Source organism: Prosopis cineraria, unplaced genomic scaffold, assembly GCF_029017545.1.
Source record: "Prosopis cineraria cultivar Desert tree isolate PC_DT_omini unplaced genomic scaffold, ASM2901754v1 PC14, whole genome shotgun sequence".
NCBI lineage: Eukaryota > Viridiplantae > Streptophyta > Magnoliopsida > Fabales > Fabaceae > Prosopis > Prosopis cineraria.
Window position 1 is genome coordinate 5801004 of NW_026555345.1, and position 19404 is coordinate 5820407.

Sequence of the window (19404 nt, forward strand, 5' to 3'; positions counted from 1 at the left end):
CTCTTTTGGCACACATCCATTTTTATCTTTCCAGTTCAAGCATCAGAAAGAACATGAAATGTGTTTGCTTTACTTATATATATATATATATTATGTATAAATTATACTTGATAACTGTCTTACCTAATTTTTCAATTTGAATCTTCTACCATGAGTGGAGGAAAGGAAGAGAAGAAGTGAGACTTTGACCTACAGATGAGTTTTATTCCTTCTGACATATTTTTTTTAAAACATTAAATTACTGAGATATCAGTTCTATATTATTAAGGGGGAAAAATCAGAATGAATGTTGAACCAAAGAAGTAGTGGACAAGTGTATAAAAAAAAAAAAAAAAGAAGTAGCGGACAAAATGGATGGTTGAAGGGGGTAGAGGGCAAAAGAAAAAGCAGTGATGTTCATGTAGCACTTCACTAATCTATATTTTCATTCATTCAATTCATTCATCATTTATATACATATATATATATTCCTTTTTTTTTCAACCTCTTTCCACATGCAGTGGCCAAAAATGCAGATGATCATGATATCTTTTTCTGCTTTTCCTAACTCAGCACAGGTTTTCTGGTTGTGGATTCCACTTTTTAAGTTAGCCAATAGGGTATATCGGATCTTTCATGTCCTTCAGAGGCTGCTAATTAGTTGTCTTAGCCTCTAATTCACATATTGCCAAAACTGACTCATATTGCATTCAAGCAACTGTTAATTATTCTGTTGACTTACCCTCCTTTTGATGTCAAAGTAAATTTTGACATAGAACATTTGTTTTTAAAAAATGAAAAAAAAATTACATAGAACATTTGCCAAAAATAAATTGTGAAGATGAAGTCTCTTACATAAATATAGTTCAATCAAAATTTTGTTCATATTAATAAAATGGCCAATGAAAATTGGTCAAGTTGACAAAGATGCAACTCATATCCCATTGGGATAAGTAAACATTTAAGGCCTGTCTATGCTTTAATAAACCTTTAACACTGAACTCATCTAAACTCTTTTTTAAGATTGAACTCACCTAACCTTTTAAGACCTCTAAAATTGAGAGTAGCTGAGAAGGATGATAAAGTATGCCCCTTTCGTCTGTGAACACTGTCGTGATGCCTTTCATCACCTCTTTGTTCTGTAGGCTGTATAGCCCCTTCGCCTTCACCTTTTTAAGATTTTATGTCAATTGCTTATCTTGGTTCTTTCTTTGATTTATAGTAGAAAAAATATCTAATTTACCCGCTAAATGGGAGTTGTACCTTAGGATAAATTAATTCCTTAACTTTCCCTCCATATATATGTTTTTAAAAAATTCAACCTGACCACAAAGTTGCTGTTCCTTGATCTAAAAGGGAATTTTTTGGCAGGGAAGCAAAAAAAGAAGAAGGGTCAAAAAAATCTTCGGTCAAACTTTATTTTTAACGATTAATGTTTTTAACTTTATTTGTGAAAAAATATTGCACATTTTTAAAAAGTTCTGAAACGACATTACTCTAATTAAAAAATAGAAATATTTTGTGCAGGAAACTTAGGCATTTTTGCCCCATACCTTCATAGAATGCTTTTAATCAAACCAAAATATTGTATTCACTTTGAACAGAATTAGCTGCAGTTGTCTTTATGAGACAGCATTGAGTCAGGGGAAATCCATTGACTTCATTTTGAAAGCCCAAGTGAAGTTTGGTGATCTATGCTTTCAGTAATGAGTCAGAAGGGAAATGTTCATTGACTTCATTCTGAAAGCTGAAGTGGACCAAGTTAGGACTGTTAGGTGATGATGTGCTCTCCCTCTCTCTGTTTTGTCTTTTTTCCTCCTCTCACTGTCACCATCGCCTAATTGGGCAGATAAAATAAAAGCAAATAAGGGTCTGGATAAGATGGGAATTATAATCATGCTAGTGCCTTTTTTAAAAAATATATATATAGAGGGCTGGTGGGTTAAAAAAATAAATAGAAATGTGAAATATTCATTCCATTTAAAAATATAAAATATTTTTTAAGGAGTTGAATGTTTAAAAATGTAAAATATTTTTAGTCTTTCGAGAGTAATCATTATTTTCTTTCCAAAAATATTCCTATTAATAATGACTTTATATTTATTATAGGGTGTTTAGGGGTAAAGATGAAAAGATAGGGTTAGTTTGAAGTGGATAATTACTTTATTGAAGGATAATATTTAATTAAAAATACTTTACATTTTTAAACAAAGAAAGTAAGCCTTATACCTAATTTATAAGACACTAGTCCTATATATACCATTATAAATAGATAAGATATACCCAACGAATCCAAGGGAAACAACTCAATCATTCTCTTCCTAACTCAGTTATCTGTATACATTACAGCAAGAACATTTTGTGTAAAAAAGTTACAATTTCTCTAAGCTTTACCTTAAAATTTTTTGGGTTTCGTCTGAATTATTGGCAATAGTTAATTAGAGGGATCAACATAGGGAATTTATCTGTTTATTTGTATATTTATTGTTTAGAAGTGTTTATTTTTTATTTAAAATTTAGCTAATTAAATAATTGATTTTCTTAAATTACTAAATTAAAAATATTTTTCAATTTTTTAGAATAAAATGAATAAAAATTTAGATAATCTTAAAAAATATATACACCATCATTATCATTTGAAAAAATACTCACATTTAGTGCATGGTCGTACTCATAAGTACACCTTCCAGGTCCTATTATAAGGCACTTTTTAGAAAAATTCGTTGGTCCTTAATACAAGACACTTGATGAAATATTAATTATATTTTTTAATATTATTTCTATTTAAATTTATTAAGTATAAGAAAAATGTAATGTAAATTTAAAAATTCTTCATTTAAATAGGGCAAAATTAAAAGTATATTCTATTTTTAGTCCAAATTAATAACTATTCCACATCTTTTTAATTTAAGTAAGATAGTTAAACAAAGGTGCCAAAGATCGTCCAAAGTATATGTGAACAATCAAAATATATACTCCCTTTGTTTCTATTTATAGAAAAAAATATATCATACAGTTTAAAAAAAATTAATTAATTATATTAATTATACCTAAAAATAAAAGAATTAAACTATAATATCTTTTATTAATTGTGCTAATCAAACATTTATTAATTATTTTTTTATCAGTATGAATGATAAAATTATAAATAAAAGTTTGCAATAGTTTCTACTGTAAACAAAAAACTGAGGGAGTACTGTGCTGTGTAAACCACCATCCACGTGGCGTCCATTAAAAGTTTTTCACGAACTGTTTCCTTATGGCGGTAGTGGGGAGCTGATAGGAAGAATTGGAAGTTCGGTGGGAGTGGAGGCAAAAAAGTAAATAGGGAAACATATTAATTAATTATTTAGTTGATAAATGAAACGTATGGTGTTTTTTTAAGGCTATATAAATACCAAACTTTTCCTCTCTCTCTCTCTTTCTTAGTTTGCATTAACTATGGAGGGAAAAGTCAGGTTAGTGACTTTAGGTAAGCTCATTATGATGATGATGAATGAGAATGATAGTTAATTCTCCAAAAAAAAAATAATAATAGCTAACTTCTCAATAAAAATTTTTAAAAAAATAACTTGCAAATATCAATTTAAAAAATTATAGAATCAAGCTTTTTAATTTTAATTATAAATAAAATATTTAAGTTTTAAATATAAACTTAGATTATAACTAGGATTTCTGTTTATAATTATCTGAATTCATATTTACAACTTATTTTTTAAAAAAATTATTAAAGATCTAATTGTCATTAATTTAATTTTTTTAAAACATAATTGAAATTTTTTCAATATAAATATAAAAAAATTTTAAAGTACTAAATGACTTTTGGTGTTAAAACTTAAAAGAATTTTAGCCCCTTTATTTATTATTATTATTATTATTTTCTTTGGATTCACTAAGCAGCTCTTGATTTGAGATAAAAATATCTCCATGGTCGATGCATTATGCATGTGCCTAACCATAAGACACTTTGGTTTCCTTCTGGGGAAAAGGACAGTTAAAGACCCCACCAATCCATTAATTACAATTAAGAACATCAAATTATTGATATTTTAATAATGAATCATAGTTATTACTTGGTAATAAAAATATGTGAGTTTACAAAATAACATTTGAGTGCTAAAATTAATATCATGAGTTGAGATTATTGATAATCTCAGTTGAAAAAACAAGAATTCACTCTTGCGAATGAGATTAATAGTAATCCCAACTCATAATAGTAATTTAAGTAGTTTCAATTCATAATACCTGAAATTTTAGTTTTTTCAATTAAGATTAATGATAATCCCAACCTATGATATTAATTTCAATCTATTTTTAATTTTTCAAGTGATTTGCCTATATATTGACAGACAAAAATTTACAAATGATTGACTTTATATTCAGTAATAACTTTGATAAATTTTCAAGTGATTATTGCATATTCATAAGCATCTTTTGAGAGTTTCACAAGTGAATTTTAATTTTATATTGAGAAACAACATATTCTTAAGTATGGATCGTGATTTTTTTAACTAAAATTAACAATAGTCCCAACTCATTATAATAATTTCAATAACATCTTTTTTTTTTGTATTTTCCAAGTGAGGAAAATTTTATAAACTCATATATATTTTTAATTCCAAGTAAGAATCATAGTTTATTATTGAAATATTAATAATTTAAAATCTCTAATTGTAATTAATAATTTTATGAGATTTTTAATTGTCATTATCCCTTGCTTTTGTGGAGCCAATAATGTCTTTTGATTTTCACCTTTGGCAAAGTTTCTTTCCTTCTCTCTTTTACTTGCATACAACGTTTCTTGTTATGGGCTCATAATAATTACAATTTTTGTGATTTAGGAAATTTTATGATGCTAGATTCCAGTTTCTACTTTCTAGTAGATAACATAACAACACAAGCAAAGCTACATATAATTTTTAAGGTAGGCATATGCTTCCTCTGGTTTTGAATATAAGATAATTTTAATTAGGAAACTTGTTTCAGTTTAAATTATAAGAAATAAAGAGCTTATTATCTAATTATCTTTGCATGAATTATATTATTTTAATTATACCAATGATTAAATTGTGAATAGTAATTAAGAATAATGAAATACAGTACATGGTAGAAGTTTACATTTACATTATTTTCAATTTTTGACACATTTAAAAATAATAATCATTTTACAACAGGAGTTAGATTTAGTGAAAAATGATAGTCTTTGATGAATCAAGAAATGAATTTTTATTGAAAGATGTATTCCTATTCAATACTTTAGTGTGATTCAAACAAAATTGCCTAGAAGGATAGATAAATGTACTTAATTTTTAAAAATCATTTTTTAATATTGATAAGATAATTATTTGTTCCTTTCTCAAAATCGAATGGAGTACCTCTCCAAACACACAATTTTTTTTTAATATAAGTTAATGGAAAAATTCCTGCAAAACAAAAGCAAATCAAGTTATATTAGAGTTCAAAAAATTCTCACATTAGGCGGGATATAAAAAATCTTAATATCTAAATTATCATTTGAAGTTGGATGTGCAAGCCAATTAACGTATTTATTAACTTCTCTAAAAACATAATCAAATGCAATTATCCAGCTTGTTATGACAAATTTCTTAATTTTTTTGATAATTTCAATAAGGGTTTATTATTAAAGAATTCATATTAAATGAGCATGAAAGCTTTAAGAAAGTAAGAATGAATGTTTAATTTTATCAAACCTGTCATTCTAACATATTTTAATTCCTTCAAGTATATCATTAGTTCTGCAGCAGTAATGGGATCATGCCTCATTATTATACAGCGGTAATGATCACACAATTTTAATACCATGCCTCATTATCTTTAGAAAGTTTGGGATCATTGAAGTTATATGGGTATATGCATGTATTTTATTTGGAAGACACATCTTCCCTACTCTTCAACATGTCTCATACTTGATTATTCCACGTTCATCCGCAAATTTGGAAGGCAAGTTTTATTTGTCTGGAGAGCATTTGAAGGTGAAAAGATTCAGGAAATTATTACTTTCCCATTCAGAATTGCTAAGAATCTCTCTTTGCATTGAATTTGGTGAAAATCAAATTACCTACGAAACACATGAAACAAATCCATCAAGTAATTCCAATCAGGGACGTGCTTCAAAGTCTTCATCTCATCTAGTTTCTCGTGAACCAAAAAAGAAAGCCAAATCCGCTTGTGATTTTACAAAGACAGCCTAGTTTTCCCAAGTAATCATGTGTGTCTGTGTATATATATCGCCTCAAAATTTGACCTACTTAGCTATTATGTTGGCCACATGTGAAACCATTATAACCCATAATGCCACTATAGAGTGAGAGACAGAAGCAAACCGTGAAAAATTCTTTCCTTATTTTGAGATTCAATTTCCCTCTTGAGAACAATCATCCTTACATATGACCAATCATCATAGCCTAACATTAATCCTTTGTTACAACTAACGTAGTTGCTGCTATTACAACAAACCTTACAATTCACACTATTACACAGCCACAACCCAATTGTAATTACCGTTTTGGGTTCATAACAGTGCACTAAACTTCCCTCATGTCCTAGGTCAACATTGTAATTCTCACTTGTCTCATTGCTATTTCTCACTGTGACCCACTCTTCATCATCCCATCCCCAGTTGGGCTCATTGCAATCAAACGACGTCGTAGCTTCTGCACACAACCTACGGATCCGGTCTCCGCCAGGATTGCTGGAACGAACACGGGTCGGATCTTGGGTGGTCTCCCACGAATCCCAAATGGATCCATCTATTACGCTCGTCGGAGTATCAAGCTTGGAGCTTTCAAATTCTTCCATGGATGATTTGGATGAAGTTGATTCTTCCACAAACGCGTGCCTGAGGAGCTCGGCCACGGACCACCTCTCGTTCGGGTCTCTCTTCAGACACTTGCTCACGAAGTCCCTCCCTTTCTCCGACATGAACCCTGGAATCTCTGGCACATCGCCTGAGAACCCGATCCGATAAACCGCACTTAGCGGGTCGGCTACATCTGGCCAGGGAGCCTTCCCGGTGATCATCTCCAACACAGTACACCCCAGAGACCACACGTCGGCAGCGAAACCCTGTTGCTCCCCACGCGCCACCTCTGGCGCCATGAACAACGGTGTACCGGCAACCAAGCCGCCGCAATCCACCGCATCAGCGCCCCTCCGAGCACAACCCAAGTCTGCGATTTTAGCCCCTTCCTCCGTGATCAAAACATTCTTACCTTTAATATCACAATGCACTATGCCATTTGAATGAAGATGGTCAAGCCCCAGCAAGATTTGGCGCGCATAGGTTCGAACCACTGCCTCATCTAGCCCGTCTCGCCGGCGAGTCATGTCGGCTAGCGTACCATAAGGTGCATACTCCATGAACAGATTGTACCAAAGTACGTTTCTCTCCGACGTAATGTCAAAACCTTGGTACGCTACAATGTGAGCAGATTTCAATGTGGACAGAATTTTCTGTTCCCTTTGAAGCAACTCCGATCGGTTCAGCTCCGCCGACTTGACAGCGAACAAGCGACCGGACCGGCAATCACGGGCAATTGAAACAGTGGCGGTGGCACCCCGGCCGACTGTGGGACCCCTAGACCAGTCCATAGAAGAGAGCTCTAAAGCTTAGAGTTTAATTTGGAGCTCTAAAAATGGTTTGGACTATAAAATGTGAAATGAGAAGGTGGGTTTGTTTGTTAGGAGCTACCATTCTGCGTTACCCATATTTATATATGCGAAGTTAAAACTTTAACAGTTTGGTTTGGTATGGTTGGCTTCAGGCAAAGGAATATGTAGTACACGAGTTGTGAGATTTAAGATTCTAGAGTCTGAAGTTTTTGGTTGTGTTCACATCTTCTCACCCTCCTGTGCTGGGAGAGATCCACGTGTCAAAACAAGAGTGTGTGGGGCTAGGAACTTCGTTAATCAGCCGGCGATGCACACAAGAAGTCAGATAAATTAATTTGTTCCCAAGGCACATAGCCTCGCAATTTTTAATTAATTAGAACCGTACTACCCAATTAAAATGAATTGTTTTCAACGTTTAATTAGACGCGCCTAGTTAAGTTAAAGTACCCTTAGAAACTTAAAAAAAAATGATTTGACTCGCTTAAATTATAATCAAATTTAATAGATTAATGTAGTTTATTGCGTTCATTTTTTTTAAGTTGACTTTGGGTTTAAAACTAGAGTCATATATAAATATATAGGAGAATGGTGCACATGGAGGCATGTGCTGATGCATCAGGGGATGGCTCATGAGAACAAGTTCATGCAATGTACCAGAAGATTTAATAGCGTATTAATTCCTCTAATATACACACCTATATATGGGGAAGCATGGGAAATTAAATTTATATGGCTTTTAGGGAAGATAAGAGGATTCAGTGTCCCTATCCGGCGAGTATATTTCGTTTGCCATGCGTGTATTTGGATTTCAGTTAAGTAAAGTCGGTTATAAAAAACTAATTATTAAATAGAGTTTTAAAATAATTGATTATCCAATAGATGGAGCTTCAAATAGTTTCTGCCATGATAGAATTTCAGAGAGTCTAAACAGAGTTTCTGAAAAAATGGAGGTATTTGAGTGATTTTTTTTTTCTTCCCAAAAATGGAGTTTCTGAAAAAGATAACTTTCAGGAGCTATTCATCCTTGTGCTTCTTCTTTTTTGTGTTTTTATTTTCTATACTTTTATTTTTTATTGTTTTAAATTTTTTCGAGATTCTCATACTTTGTTCATGGAAGGATCTAAAATAATAAAAAATAAAAACATAATAATTAAAAATATCAAAAAAAAAAGTATAGGAATCAACAACAAAATATAAACAAAGTACAGAAAAATAAAATTATATTTTTCTTTGATTATATTATTAATTGGTATTATTTTTTCTTAAGACTTAACTGTCATTTTCTGATAATATAATGGCTGTGTACTTGCAATAATGAACTTGAATCCTGATGGCGATAAGAAGAGAATTTTTTATTTATTCATTATTTTTCTTTTTTTGTGTGAAAGAAGTTCAAATGAAGAGAATGTTGTTAGGAAGGAAAGCAACGTAGATGATTGGCATTGATAAGAGTAAAAGAGAGGGAGGATTCAATTCACTAGATAGAATTAGGCAAGAGTGCAGTGATAAATTAAACTGTGTTTGACTTTTGACTGCCTAATTATTTCCGTACTCTGGATGGATAAAATGGTGCGTACGTAGGTGCACAGGAACATGTCAATTTGTGACTACGAGTTTAGTTCAAAGGATTTGCATATATTTTATGTACAACTGGCATTTTGAACAGGGTTGGATTTATCTAAATCAAGCCCAAGTTAGGTTAAATTTATTTGAATTGAGTTTAAAATATTTTAACATATAAAAAAACTTATATAGCAAAGCTTTATCTTAACCCCTCAAGCTTTAGATTTTATTTAGGCTAACTTAAATACTTGAATTGTTAAATATTATTTTATTATTTTTTATGTAATTTTAATTTTAATTTTTTAAAAAATAATATTTTTAATTTTTATCTTATTTTATAAATAATAATAAAAATTTGAGTATCTAGTTAAGTTTATTAAAATTTGAGCTTGGTGGTTCAAATAAGCCTGGAATAAAAAAAATCCTCTAAACTTCAAACCTCAACTCTAAAATTGTTTGAATTTATTTGAGTTTGCCTTATCACTTGGCCTAAATTACTATGCTTTAATTTTATCCTAGTTTTTTGGCTCATTAACAATGAAAGGAATGCACTTCTAATTCAAAATGTTGAATTTTCAACTGTTCTTAGCACGCTGAAAGTTAGATAGTTCTAGGGGCTACTTTTATAAATCACGTGTTTTTTTTTTTATGATAATAAGACTTACTTTTCAATCATTTACCAAATTTTAAGGGATGATTCACATTGTAAATGGATTATATGAGAAAGACAAAAATGAAGAGAAGCAGTGAAAGAAAATAGAAGGCTTACACCTACCTACTACTCCTTTTTCTGCACTTAAATAGTAACCAGAGGCAATATGTCTCAACTATGCATTGTATTTGAAGTAGGGATTGATATTGTGTAGTGGAATTGGATGAGGCGATACGGAAGGAAATGTTGAAGAAAGGGAAGGCAGGAATAGTTGGAGTGGCCTTGTGATGAGTGTAAAGAAGCTTATGACAGTTGGAGCATAGTTGGAAGCGAGCAAACCCAACTAATTAACCTCTTTCACACAATGCCCACTTTTACATGTATCTGCACTCAAGTACTATTTTCAGCCTCTGTTATAGGATATTTTTTTAAAAAAATTCTTTTATTTTAATATAAGATACTTGATTGGGTATATTAATTACGTTGTTTTAATATTACTCTTAGTTAAACTCATTAATTATGAGAAAGAATATAATACAAATTTAAAAATTATTCATTTGATGAATAGGGATAAAATTAAAAATTTATTCTATTTCTAGATGTAGTTAATAATTTAATTATATTTTTTTAATTTTAGTGAGATAGTTAGAAATGTTTTATAATGAGGGATAGAAGGAGTGTGCTTAATCCATGAGAAGATGTAAAATTTAAGTAATTAATGAAGACCATGAGAAGGAAGCTAATAAGCCATCCAGCGTTTTGAAATTTGAACATGATAATTAGGGATAGAAAATGGGGAAGATGTCACAATCTTCAACATTTTATGGAAGCTAGCTAGTAAATAAATAAAATATTATATTCTTATTATGGATTTTTTTTTTTTTTGGCCGTAAATTGAATGTTTTGACAATATGTACTGTGCTTGAGTGGGAGAACGTGGACGTTGAAAGTAGAATCCAAAGAAAATGCCATCACGTGCCTCCCGCAAAGGCAAAGTGGCTTATTATAGTTTCTTTTATTTGTTTTTCCTTTTTACTTTTTCTGATGAGTAATCCATTCATGAATCCGTAACCAAGGAAGCGTGCTGTAACATGCAAGCAAATGCAGCATCCACCTTTTTTTCTTTTAATTAAATTTTAATTTGGCTCTTCAAAAGTAATTTATAATTTTATATATTATCATCGCTCATCGTCATCTGATGATTCTCCAGAAACACGATCTTGCTTTCTCACTCAATGACTTATCCAGCAAGCTTAGTAACTATTCTTGAACTTTTAATTTCATCGCCATGCCAACTAGACTTGGAAAGAAAAAAAGATGGACACAGTTCGAAGTCTAAGGAATCAAACTAAGTTGAGTAGTCTAAGGAATCAAACTAAGTTGGGTAAATTCACATCAAGTGTTTTTCCTGTTTTCAGCTGCACCTTGTTCTTGCAGACTATTGGGAACAAGGTCCTCTTTAGTTACAACTATCATATTTAGAGTTTGTCCTATTTTTAGCCATTATCGATGGACGGTGCAATGTTATTTAAAGTCATTTGTTTCTGAGACCTGCTTTTTTTTTGCTTCAGAATCTTCTATTAGAAAAAGGGAATATCTTCAGAATGTTATTTTCAATGCCATTAACTTCATCAACAAAGATCAGAGAGAAGGTTTTATTTATTTATATATAAGACATATCATTAACTTTTTATCATAAGTTTTCCTTTTTACCCATTAAATGTGAGAAAGAATATGGATTATTAAACTATGTATTTTAAGGTTTTTCTTGATTCCATTTCGATGAAATAAGTTGAAAGTGAATTATAAATTAAATCAAAAGAACTAGTTAAGGCCCTGACAAGTAATCCCAACTCGAAGTGGCTGTATTTTTCATTAATTTTTAAAATAATGATGTTCCTTGTATTCAATGAATATTAATCAGTAATTACACATATATGGTTGAGATACACACATAAACCAATACCAAATGAACATGACAAGTATGCATGTATATCTATATATATTCTTCATGCAGCTCTGGCAAATCCCACCCTCAAGTTACCAAGATCAAACACTGTGTGATAGGGACCCATGAAAACATCCCCAAGGATCCTGCATTATGCAGACACCAATCATCATGTCAGAATCTGATCAAATTCTTAATATCAGAATCATGTTCATGTGTTTTCAATTTCATAATTTTTTTTTTTTGGGAGTAATCTTCTGAAGACAAAATTGACAGAATGGACGGAGGTATAGTTATGGGGTATATACCAGATAGGGCCCCGAGGAGGAGGCACATCCAACGCAGAAAAGCCACTGATGCATTGAACTTGAGAACCTTCTTCATCCTTGAGAATATACTGAATACACCACACAAATATGCACATGTAAAATAGAGATTTGTAAGTACAACAGATAAATTTTGGTATGGCAAGAAATTGGAGGCTATGAGATTAGAAAGTTTGGTCAACCTCATTCTGATTTATTTCCTGATGTTTCATTTTCTTATTAGGAAAACAAATATGATGAGTCTCTTCCATCTTGTAGTGATGAATGAGAATTGATAGTAAAATATTTTAGTTTTGAGTATAAAAGGATTGAGAATATATTATTACTTCATTGGGGGAAAGGTCAAAAGTTTTTCCACCAATAGTGAAGGAAATAGTAGGCATTGAAGGTATCTTTTCACAGGCAACAAGTGCTTCTCCCAGTTTACCACAAGCCTGCAATATCACACAAGGCAGAGAACTCAATCCAAATTTAAATTCATTCAACTTTTCAAAAAAAAAAAATTATCACACTAAAATAAAAATTAAGTCATCATCACATGATCCTACAGATATCATGAGACTCATCACTTAAGTCATATTCACCTTATTGACATTGCTTAGTATCTGATATTGTGTCTGATCGTGCCTCAGCTGGTTTTCCATCCAAACAACAGCCATCTCACAAGCAGAACAAGTAGCATCACCAGAAGATTTTCTTTCATTCTTATCCACAACCCTCTCAATACCCATGCTGAACACAATATATAGACTCTTCAATATAATATGAATCATATTAAATGATACTACTTCCCTAAAGTGTACTAATTTTGAGCTTTACCTAACTCCACGAGTCCCATCAAATGCACACAATCCAATTTGGGAGCATATCTTATTTGACTGTGCCTACATGAGAAAAAGGTAAAACCATGACAAGGTTCATTCTCTGCAAGATGAAGAACTTTCTTTTACAGACTACGCTATGAATGAATAAATCAGAATGGGATCTTACTTTAGCTAAAAGCAAGTCCAGGATTGTAGGTCCATGGAGATTAACAACAGTCTTGCATTCTTGGCTTGCAACTTCATCTCCATTAGCTCCAATGGCTTCATTTATAGCATTAATTGCATCCTACGAGAACAAAAACACTTTTTTGATAATAGAAACCAACTATTCACAAACGTTGTCCACTGAAGTTCATCTAAGGTACATGAGTTTCAAACAAGTGTAAGACCTTGAATAACTTGTTCTGAAACATCGACACTTCATAGGGAATACTAAGTTCTAAAATGAAGTGATGAAAACGAACAATTATACGAGCAGTTGGTCATACCGTGGGACCTGTGATCAAAGAAGTCCCTGAATCTGCTATTGCAGCACAGCCATTAGCACAATCTCCTGTGATTCACAATATGTTCAAAGTCAGAACCATCAACTATGATACCACAGGCCATGTAAGGAAGCACTACTATGAGCAAATATGTACTTGTACTGATTCATTTTCTAAACATACCAATTGGTTTACCAGCAATCAGCACATCACCCATGTCAAACTGTTAATAATACAGAAAATTACAATCAACAAGAAGATCAGAAAGAGTATAGAAACATGATAAGTAAGATAATAACACACACACATACAGAGAGAGAGAGAGAGAAGGGCTAATGATTAACCTGCCAATAGCCTTTTCGCGTCACAGGAACATAAGTGTGCTCACCCTGGAAGTGAGCAGGATCAACGCCACCAAAGACAATCTCGCCCCCTCTATCATCCGCTGTGTTTCGATTGAGCCAGAACGAAAATAATGGCTCCTTCATCAGACCTTGATTGATCATATTGTACCTGAAACAAATAAGTGTTTCATAAGCCTGCCATTTCAAGAACCAGGTTTCAATTTTAGGCCATTGCACTTCGGCAAAGAGTTCGAGTGTTGAAACCCACCACAGAGGAACAGAATTTCCAACAGATATCTCTTGGAAACCAAGTCCTACTAAACCATCGAACTTGGCCGCCACAAATGCAAGGCCAGGCTCTTGAGTTGCTTCAATGAATTCCTGATTGGAAGCAAAAGGTTAACTTTATCAATGTAATAATTAAAGTACGATGAAAAATCATATTAAAGCAGAGAAAACATAAGAGTGAAAGTACTTATAAAGGCATTACCTGGTTCTTTACAATTACGTCAGCAACTTGGACATTGTCATAACTGAAGAAACCATATATGGATCCACTACCATATCGAATTGAAGCAGAAGTCCCTGCAAAGGAGAAAATTCGCGACAAGCCCTTGTAAAGTTTCAAAATGTCCAGTGGCCCAAATTATAAAAACCAAATAAACAGATGTTATGTGTCAAACCAAGTTACAACCATGCCGGAATACAAAGAACCTAGAATTGAAGCAATTGTGCAATACCTTTGATTTTTGCATCTGATCATCTGATGTGTTTTGTTTTCACTTATTCCGTTTCTGGATATATATATATATATATATATATAGTCAGGCCACTCTGTAAATTGGTCTCATAAATTAATAGAACCTGGATGAGGCCTCCCGATTAATGTACAGGTCTCATGTTACAAATGACTGCAGATACAACTGCACTGGTCGCAACTTTTACGATTCAAAATTTCTTGACAGTGTAATTCCTATCTATAAAAACTCACTTGCCATTCTAAATAAACTTAATGGTTTAGTCAAAAAGGAGATGCGATCAAATAACTAAAGATTACTCTGTCTATGTAAGTGCAATAACAATAAACCACAAATTCTTAAAAAATACCAAACAAATGAAGTCTAGAGAATCAGGGTATTTTAGGTTTGAGGACAAACCGTTTTGTCTGTATGTTCTTGATTGTCTAGACCTGTACTTGGCATGGACATAGCATGCCATCTGCACCCAAATTCAAAGTCATATGAATGAACCAGCCAAGTGAATTCAACGATATGTAGACATACATACATAAGCACGCACCCATACACACATATCAATCAAAATCCTGTCTAACCATCTAATCCATTCAACTAGAGACAAATAGACACAGTGCTGGGCTCCACCTCCTATGAAAGGAATCTTTTTTCCTTGCATCAAAATTAAGATGTCCTATCTCTTGTTTCAAAATGTTCTAGAAGCATCTAGAACAATCTAAAATTATCTAGATTAATTTGCAAGAATCTAGAAAGTTCTAGAAGCTTATTGAATGATGTGGAGATATCTAGAATATTCTATAATACTTCAGGATATTCTATAAAATGTTTCAAAACATGTCCTGAGGTAGTCTCTAGATATTACCATATAAATATTTAGATATTTGTTGTAAATATTTAAGAGAGAATTCTAAAGAATCAATGATAGTTGTAAAATTAATTTAATCTTCACTATCCATTAAGGAGGTGGGAATTTTCTAGAATCAAGGATAAGTCTATAAATATATCACCCCTCCTCATTTATAAACCATCTTTGAGTTTCTTTCATTCTTAAATTCCATTCTTAAGTTCTCAAACAATACAACTCTCACATTTTTCAAGCTCTCTCAACTATCATTTTTTTCTTAAGCTTTATGTTTCTTCAACTTAACCAAGCATCTTTTTTTTTTTTTTTTACAAATTAGATTTACTTAACATCTTTCAATGAAGAGTGTCTAAGTGTCTTGCGAATCACTCCATGACACTTTACTCCAAATTATGAGGTGTCTTCTACAAGACATTATCCATACCCATAAGATAAGTTGTTGTGCAATATTATCAAATAATTTTCTATTTTCACTCCTCAAACTTTCAATGAACCCATGTCAAAAAAGTAGGTTTTATTTTATGATGTTGCATTCCCTAATTAACCAGGGTAAGTTGGAAACACTTTATATTTAAAATGAAAGAGTGTGTGTGTGTGTGTGTGTGTGTGTTATATCTGTGTGATGTAATCGGTACTTAACATTCGACATTAAAAAATTACCTTTTGATCTCATTCATTCCATTGTACACTGAAGGAGCCCACGTTATTGATTGAGGATCCAAGCATGTGCGATGTGTGTGAGAGTATAGGTAACAAATCTTCCAAATTTGAGATCCTTGAATTTCTATAAATTTTTTATTTTTTAATATTTTTCTCAATGTATTTTTTATAAAAAGTAGTAAAAACTTTCTTTTCTTTTTTTTTCTTTTAAAAAAAAAACTTCATAAAATTCACAGATTTTCTGAATCCATTCCTGTTTGTATTTATAGAGGGAGAGACTCACAGAGGTAAAGCATTTATCGGATGGGACCCAGGTGTTAGAGCTGCCAGTATCAAAAAGAACAGCGAACTTCTGAGGAGGGGTACCAATGGCGATTTCACCATAATACTGAGCATCCAAGAAATTCTTGAGTCCCACAATTTCACTTTCTCCCTCATCGTTATTACTGAGGAGACCGTACTTCCTATTGAAAGCCCGGCCCACTTTCATCTTTCTCAGCCCAATCCTTTGAAGCCCATTATCCGACTCACCCGGCCCCACACAAAGCCATGCAACCAAACACAACACCAAATACGCATTTCTATTCCTTCCCACCATTTCCATTCGCCTGTTGAGAAAGGACACAGCCATACATGACCCAGACTGGATCAGAATTCTATTTTCCTTCCTCTTTCAGAAGAAGAATGAATCGAATGCCAGAATTATCCAAAATGAATTAAAATCATGGAGGAAAAAGCAAAGAGAAGGAAGAAAGAAACAATTAAATAACAGAAATATATACTGACCAATAGTTATAAGACAGAATGAATCGCAATCGCAGAGCAGAGTTGAAGTGGGAGAGAAAGTGAGAAAATGGTGAGAATTTAAAGAGGAGGGAAATATAAAACGGAAAACCCAATGACGTTTCCTGGACGGTGTGGGACCCACTGAAAAAGTTGCTTTCGGTGTCATCCTTAAATCTTCACCGCCCACTCTCCAGACGATCACGATGCACTCGTTTTACAGTGAGGGTGACCCAAACACGACGTGGGGCATTCTCGGAAGAAAAGGAAGCCGTTGATCAAGAACGAACGGTGGTGATTAAGCCTGAAGATGACGTGGAATATATGACACTAAATTAGTTGGATTAACTGAACGCTTACGTTTCTTTCGCTAACACGCCACTCCTTCACGTTGCCCGTGCCTTGTTCATGCTTGTTTCACCAGCTTAATCTTTCTGATTTTTTTTTTTTGGCGCTAACGAGATTCTTTTGATTGAATATTTGTTTATTTATACAAAATTTACTATAAGAGAGATTATATTTATCATATACGTGGGATAGAAGAATTTGGATCCAGTGAGTAACTATAATATCAATTTACAATTATTGAATTTTATTAATATTTAAAAATTTATCAGATACATTTTTAAAAAAAAATTAAAACAATATCCCTACAATCAAAACGTTACTCACATTTATTGTCTCATTCAAAAATTTAAGATTTGATACTTTCTTAATATTATATGACAAAATACCTTACAGCCATTTAATTATATCAAATAGTTATTGTTATATTATGCGAGACACTTATTAAATAAATAGACTTGGGTCATTTATTGGATTCAAATCCCTAATGTAATCATTGTTTGTGTAGAGTCCCAATCAACAATTTGTGCATTTTATATATAGTATAAAAATCCAGGTCAACTCATCCAATTAAACAAGTAAATATATCTTGATCAATTAATTTAATTATGATTTTAAACATTAACTCTTAAATCAATGTCTTATAATTCAATGATCAGTTTGATTTTCAGTAACTTAATTATATATATATATATATATATATTTCATATATTTTTAATTTTTTAAAACTGTAATTACAAAAACATTATTTTTGTGCATTTGATGCTTATTATTGATTTTGATCTTAGACTTTCAAATATCATGTTTTGTGAATATATCAATCTTCCGGATCTGATTATTTAATTTTATATGAGAATCTATTTCATTTACAATGGGGAAAATAACACCTCACTTTCTGAGCCTTTTTATTTTAATTTTAGTGTGTAGGATATGCAAATTAAAATTGAAATAAAAATATAGTTTTGAAAAGAGTGTTTTGTGAGTAATTAAAAAAAAAGTTTCAACGTGAATACAGAAAATGCATCTTAGCAATTAATACCAAAAATAAAAAGATACATGAAAAGGTGACTTTTGCAATTAATCATAGTGTTCACCTTTTTTAATGCTGGATTTTAATTTGGTTCCAATTTTTGTTTAAGAAAAAAGGACCATAAATGAGTGTAAATCAATGTGAACAGATGAAAAACATAAACTTGATAATTGGATTCAATTTCCTTTAAGAGTATATTTGGTTCGAGGAAAGGAGAGAGATTTGATACTGCATAATTTGGTTCAAAAGGAAAAGGGTGAAAAAATAATTATATATGAATAACTTTATCCTAATTTTATTAGTGTTGAAATACTGAAAAAATATATCTGCATTTTTTAAACTTATCACACAAAGCATATTTATTAGGGTATAACAAATTTTACCCCTTCACTTTCAATCCCCCCAATTTGGAGGGGAGGGTTTGGAGGGAAAAAGAGAAAAAAATTTTGAAGAAATTCCTCTCCTCCAATTTTTCAAGCCAAATAAGGAGAGGGGTGCAAAATCTCTCTCCTCCCCTCCCTTCCAATTGAACACCACCAAAAAAAATAAAAAATTAAATGATTTTGAAGCCGTGATAAATAAAAACTAAATTTTGTATTTTTATTTATTGATTATTTCTATAATTGAAAATATTATTATTTTGTCTTGTGTTCTCTGGCTGCAAGCAATTGATCCCAATAAGGTTGGCAAAGAGGGCATCAAGCAACATATCAGTAATCATTTCAATCATTACATGCAAGCAAAATACACTATTATTGTACATAATATAATCAATCATTCACAACCACCGTCAATTTGGGAAAAAAAAAACTAACTAATGTTTTAAATCAAATTAATTTTTGTTCTTTCATGTAAAATAGCTCACCAGAACCAAAATTAAAAAATGAAGAGGGAGATTAAAGGTATCTTAATTAAGAGCAAGGATTCACAACTCAGCCATCTTTAAGATAATAACACATTAATTATTAACATTGCACAGCGACATTGAAATTAAAAGTGGTACCTTTTCATCATTCATACTAAAAAAAAAAAAAAAAACTACTTCTAACATGCAGAGAGACATTCACATATATTGATATATGCATATGATTTTTCTTTTTAAAAAGAAAAAAGAAAAGATAATTGAAGCGGATAATGCATATTTTAAAACGAACTCATAGCTTGTAATATTGTGCATGTTTGCTAACCCATTCAAAATGTAGTTTTACAGCTGAGA

The 19404-nt window shown here is 31.8% G+C and overlaps 2 protein-coding genes across 2 annotated transcripts; both read right to left on the reverse strand.

Annotated features, from left to right (window-relative positions):
• Nucleotides 1-5982: 5982 nt before the first annotated feature.
• LOC129293895 (mitogen-activated protein kinase kinase kinase 18-like) lies at nucleotides 5983-7715 on the reverse strand. Its single transcript, XM_054932016.1, has one exon. It carries the CDS (start codon nucleotides 7588-7590, stop codon nucleotides 6298-6300), a length of 1293 nt encoding a protein of 430 aa, XP_054787991.1. The 5' UTR covers nucleotides 7591-7715; the 3' UTR covers nucleotides 5983-6297.
• A 3965-nt stretch (nucleotides 7716-11680) lies between these two features.
• On the reverse strand, nucleotides 11681-16871 carry LOC129292647 (aspartic proteinase A2-like). Its single transcript, XM_054930238.1, has 14 exons — nucleotides 16817-16871; nucleotides 16314-16638; nucleotides 14911-14971; nucleotides 14244-14338; nucleotides 14022-14134; nucleotides 13754-13922; nucleotides 13593-13632; nucleotides 13413-13477; nucleotides 13091-13210; nucleotides 12920-12984; nucleotides 12685-12832; nucleotides 12427-12534; nucleotides 12083-12171; nucleotides 11681-11920 (listed from the first exon to the last, which is right to left on the reverse strand). The coding sequence occupies exons 2-14, from the start codon at nucleotides 16632-16634 to the stop codon at nucleotides 11836-11838; spliced, it is 1479 nt and encodes a 492-aa protein (XP_054786213.1). The 5' UTR covers nucleotides 16635-16638; nucleotides 16817-16871; the 3' UTR covers nucleotides 11681-11835.
• Between the last annotated feature and the right edge of the window lie 2533 nt (nucleotides 16872-19404).